The 4,613-nt window shown below is 65.9% G+C and overlaps 1 protein-coding gene across 1 annotated transcript; it reads left to right on the top strand.

The window, feature by feature from the left end:
- Positions 1–961: 961 nt before the first annotated feature.
- On the top strand, positions 962–4,571 carry MNEG_8128 (hypothetical protein; the record flags this gene model as incomplete). Its single annotated transcript, XM_014043400.1, has 8 exons — positions 962–1,291; positions 1,475–1,681; positions 2,104–2,289; positions 2,649–2,710; positions 3,075–3,163; positions 3,394–3,442; positions 4,080–4,206; positions 4,548–4,571. 8 exons carry the CDS (start codon positions 962–964, stop codon positions 4,569–4,571), a joined length of 1,074 nt encoding a protein of 357 aa, XP_013898854.1.
- Positions 4,572–4,613: the final 42 nt, after the last annotated feature.

The following is a 4,613-nucleotide window of genomic DNA, read 5'->3' on the forward strand; positions in this document are numbered from 1 at the left end:
GCACGGGCATGACGGCAGAGGCAGCTTTGGCGGTCGCGGCATGGGGGACTTTGGCGACGATGGGCGTAGCTGGGGAAGCCTCGCATACCAACACCATCCGTCGTGTCACCGGAATTTCCAGCATTCGCATGGGCCGGGGCCGCTGGTGCCCATTGTTATGCCAAGAGCGGGCCTGCAGCCAGGGTGGAGCGGCCGCGCGGGGCAGTGGGGCGCCCCAATGTGAGCTGGCCGGGCGCCTGGTTATTGCGGTGGTCTGCCTTACTGTCCACACATGCGTCCGTCCGGCACCCATTGGACGGCGTTCCTCGAGTGGGGCATGCAGGTGCGCAATCACATTTGTGGAGCCTCGTGTTGATGCATCACTGGAGTTGAGAGTAACCAGGCACATGCGACCTGCCTGCCGATGGTGCTTCGTACCTTTTGATATGTCTGGCCAGGGTCCACGGTGGGGACGTGTATTTGATGATTCCCAGGTAATAAGCAGTTGACCCGAGCTGAACAAGCACGATGCTCTTCTGCTATCTGTATGCAGGCGCCGCATTCGGAGCCCTCAGTGTAACAGCTCCTGATACCTTGACACACTCCCTTGGGTCGGTCTGGAAAAGTGTGCAGCGGTGGGCGCGTGCTGAACCTTATTACTCACCCAGAGCGCACCCCACCACACGGCACTTGGAGGCTCTGGGGCAAGTCCAATTTCGCAATGCAGCATTCCGTCGATGGATATGCATCCGTAGGCTTGTATCAATGTATATGAGGATATTCGTGCATTCAATAGACAACGCACAAGGCATTCACGTCGGAACGCAAAGATCACAGACTGTGCGACGCACTAGGAACTCAATAAGACGGGAATACTCAACACATGTTTTTTACCCGCGTGGGTCTGCATTGCAGTTGATCTCCACAGCGCCAATCGGGCTTGGGCAGCGGCCTCGCTTCAGCACTCTTCGCCATCTGCAGCATGGCAGGACGTGTGGGGCTGCTGCTGGCGATCCTGGCGGTCCACCTGGCTGAAGCTTCCGCCGCGGACGCCCCGGCAGCGTCCCCCGCCCCCGCTGCGGCGGGTAAGGACCTGCCGCCTCTGATCAGCCACCGCCCCGGCGACGTGCGCGTGCTGCTGCTGACGGACTGCGCCAAGTACCAAGACTGGCAGACGATCGCGGGCGCGTATGCGTGGCGCGAGTCGGGGCAGCCGGGCGGCTTCACGCGAGTCGCCAACTGCGACGAGAAGGACCGGAAGAACTATCCCAAAGCCATGCTGGATTACGTAGACACCCATATGGCGCCCATGGTGCGGTTTACAAAGAGTCTGTGGCGTCCCAGACGCCTCCGCTTTCGACTCACGGCTCAGTTCCGGCCCACATGACGGCAGACGCGCAACGCGGCCCTCCCGTCGCGCGCGGCGCACGAGGCGGCCGCATGCGCGCGCCCCGACGCCACCACATGCCCGCCGCGCCGCGGCCCGCGCCCGCAGGCTGCCATGAACAAGGAGCTGAACGACTGGTACCAGGCCTACAACAAGCCCAAGGCGGTCAGCGACTGGCTGGAGCACAACCCCCACCCCAAGGAAAAATGGATCCTGCTGATCGACGCGGACATGCTGCTGCGGCGGCCGTTTTTGCCGGAGGAGTTCAACCTGACAAAGGGCTGGGCCATGGCGGCGCACTACGACTACATGAAGGTATGCAGGGGCCGCTGGCGGGGCTCCGCCCTCGCGGCGGGCGCTGCGACCGCGGGCCGGGGTGGGGCGTGACGTGTGCGGGGTCGCGGGCGCCGCTCTGCGCCGCGTGCGCGTGTGCCCTTGGAAAACGGCGCGCCGGCGCTGGCGAGGAGCCCGGATCACCTTTGGTTGAGCGGTCGCTGAGAAGCGCCTGCGGCCGCGGCGGCGCGCGGCAGCGGGTGGAGGGCGGCGGCGGGGGCAGCCGCAGCGCTCGTGGAGTTAGCCTGCGGCTGGCTGTCCCGACACACTTGCCGCCTGACGCACCTGCCAGCCCCGCGTCTGGCGCGCCCTCAACGCCGTCGCAAAGGGTCCTCAGCGCAGCACTGATCCACGCCCTTCAGCAAACCTTTACCCACCTATGAAAACACAAAACGTAACCCCAGGGCGTGCACAATGATTTGGCGATGCGCCACGTTCCCGAGATGATCCCTCACAACGACACGCTGGCCGGCCCCCCCGGCCGGCGCGGCGACGTAGTCGGGGCGCCCTACTTCATGAGCATGGAGGACATAAGGAAGGTGGCGCCCCTGTGGTATGACTACACGGTCAAAGTCAGGAACGACTCGCTGGTGGGCGGCCGGGGGAGGCGCTAGGGGGAGGGTGGCGGGGCTGCGTGGGTCGGCGGGGTACCGAAACACACCTGTGGCCGGGCTGGGGCTGGGGCAGCATCGTCGCCGCCGCCGCCTTGCCGCCGGGCTCGGTACGGATGTGTCGTCGGTATCGACAGGGTGCACAGCGGCTGGTTGGACAGGGGGAGGTGCGGCCGGCGGCCTCCCCTGCGCCGGCGCGGGCGGCCGCCGCGCAGCCGGCGCGGCCACCAGCCGGCGCGTCGCGGCGGCCGGCGGCCGTGGCAAGCGGCCGGCCCTGCACCTTATGCGCGCCGTACCCCAATCACGCCACTCATATGAATCTGGCTGCGCCCCGGCAGGCCTACAAGGACTCTGGGGACACGGCGTCCCAAAAGGGCGGGCGCATCTGGATCGCAGAAATGTGAGCACCCCCCCTCGCGCCGCCGCGGGGCGGCGGCCCAGCGCGCCGACGCGGCCGGGCCACCCGCTCGCCCCGCGCGGGGCGGCGCCCCCGCACGCTTGGGCGGCCGGCCCCCCTTCGCGTCGCCCCGCGGACGCCGAGTTTCCGCGGCGCTCTGCGTTCTGCCTCTTCTCGGCCATGCCGGCACCCCCAACCCGCGGCCCGGCTGCGGGCGGTGGCGTGTCCGCCCCACTCCGCGCCCACGCAACGGCGACGGCCACCCCCTGAATCCCTCTCCTCAAAGACACACACACACGTATATATATATACACAAATACGCATATACACACACACACACACATGCACACATACACACACCTGAAAGGTACGGCTACACGTTTGGGGCTGCCAAGGCGGGCATCTGGCACCGCTGGAGCGAAGACTTCATGCTGTACCCCGGCTACACACCGCCATGTGAGACCCTCGTCAAGTATCGGGGGCACCCGGGGGGGGGGGGTGTGGACGAGGCCGCCGCTCTGGCCGTCACACAAGGCGCCTCCACCCGCCGCCGTGTGCCGGACGCGACTGCCCCGCACGCGCCGTTTTTGGGGGGCTCGTCCTTGCGCTGACGCAGCCTGACTTCCCGGCTTGTTCTCACGGCGCCCTCCCCCCTGGCCTGTCTGGCTCTGGGCCTGTCCTTGCAGTCATCCCGCGCAACATTCACAACGGGCTGCACTACACAGTGGGCGACTGGTGAGTGTGCAGAAGGCTGCTCATATGTGTGTGTGAACGCGCATGCATGCGCGCACGCGCGCGCGTGCGCGCGTGTGTGTGTTTGTGTGGGTGGGTGGGTGGGTTGGTGTGTGGGTGTGTGTGTGAGTGAGTGTTCGTGCCCGCGCATACCCATAGGTGTGCGCGTGTGCCTTGGTCCATTCAAGCCTGCGCATGCGCTGCGCCTGGGGATGTGGCGCTGTCTTGCCCTGCTTGTGCGTCGCGCAATGCCGCTTCTGCCGGCGCTTTTGTACAGAGTTGCAGGGGCTGGAAGGTTGGGCCACAGCAAGGGCTTCATCACTGCAGCATCGCCCATCAACAGGCTTACAGTTGCCTGGAGAGCCGCAACCCCCCACAACCGCGCAGCGCCCGACAAGCCCCTGACCCAACGAGTATCACGCTTGCACCCCTGCCAACGCCTCGCATATCACTTTTATACCTGCGCCATGCTGCCGCAACACAATACAGTAACCCACAAGTCGATGACACACCACACAGTCTTTAACGTCACTCACGATTCACACAAACAAGACACAACCACACAACCACACAACAGCACGAGCACATGAGCACTCCGATACAACTACCACTTCCACACCCGCACGCCCCCCCCCCCCAGGTCCTTTGACAAGCACTGGTACTTCGATTTCGACGTCCACAAGTGCCCCCCCTGGGACCTCTCAGTCCCCAAGCCCAAGGAGGGCATCTTCCCGCCGCCCCCGCACCCCAAGACCCTCAAATCAAAGGTGCGGCGCCGCCCAACCACATGCGTGCGGCGCCGTCAGACGACGCGTGCGGCGCCGCGCATGCACGCGTGCGGCGCTGCGCGCGCGCGTGTGCGGCGGCGTCCAGCCACGATTTCGGGATCGTGCTGTCTGGAGGGCGGTGGCGCGGCTGGGGGCCGTCCTTGTGGTCGGGCCCCCGGGCTGTGGCTGCCTTGGTGCTGTCGCCAGCAAGAGGCAGAGCAGGCTGTCACCTGGATGCACCGGCAGACGTGCGGGCGTGCACATGCGCGCGCACACACACACACACACACACACACACACACACACACGCACGCGCGCGCGCGCACACACACGCACTTCAGTGCGCGCCACACCTCTGCTTTTGACGCCAGGGGCGTCAACCCCCAACCCCACACCCTACCCCACAC

This window comes from Monoraphidium neglectum (genome assembly GCF_000611645.1).
Source record: "Monoraphidium neglectum strain SAG 48.87 unplaced genomic scaffold scaffold01511, whole genome shotgun sequence".
NCBI lineage: Eukaryota > Viridiplantae > Chlorophyta > Chlorophyceae > Sphaeropleales > Selenastraceae > Monoraphidium > Monoraphidium neglectum.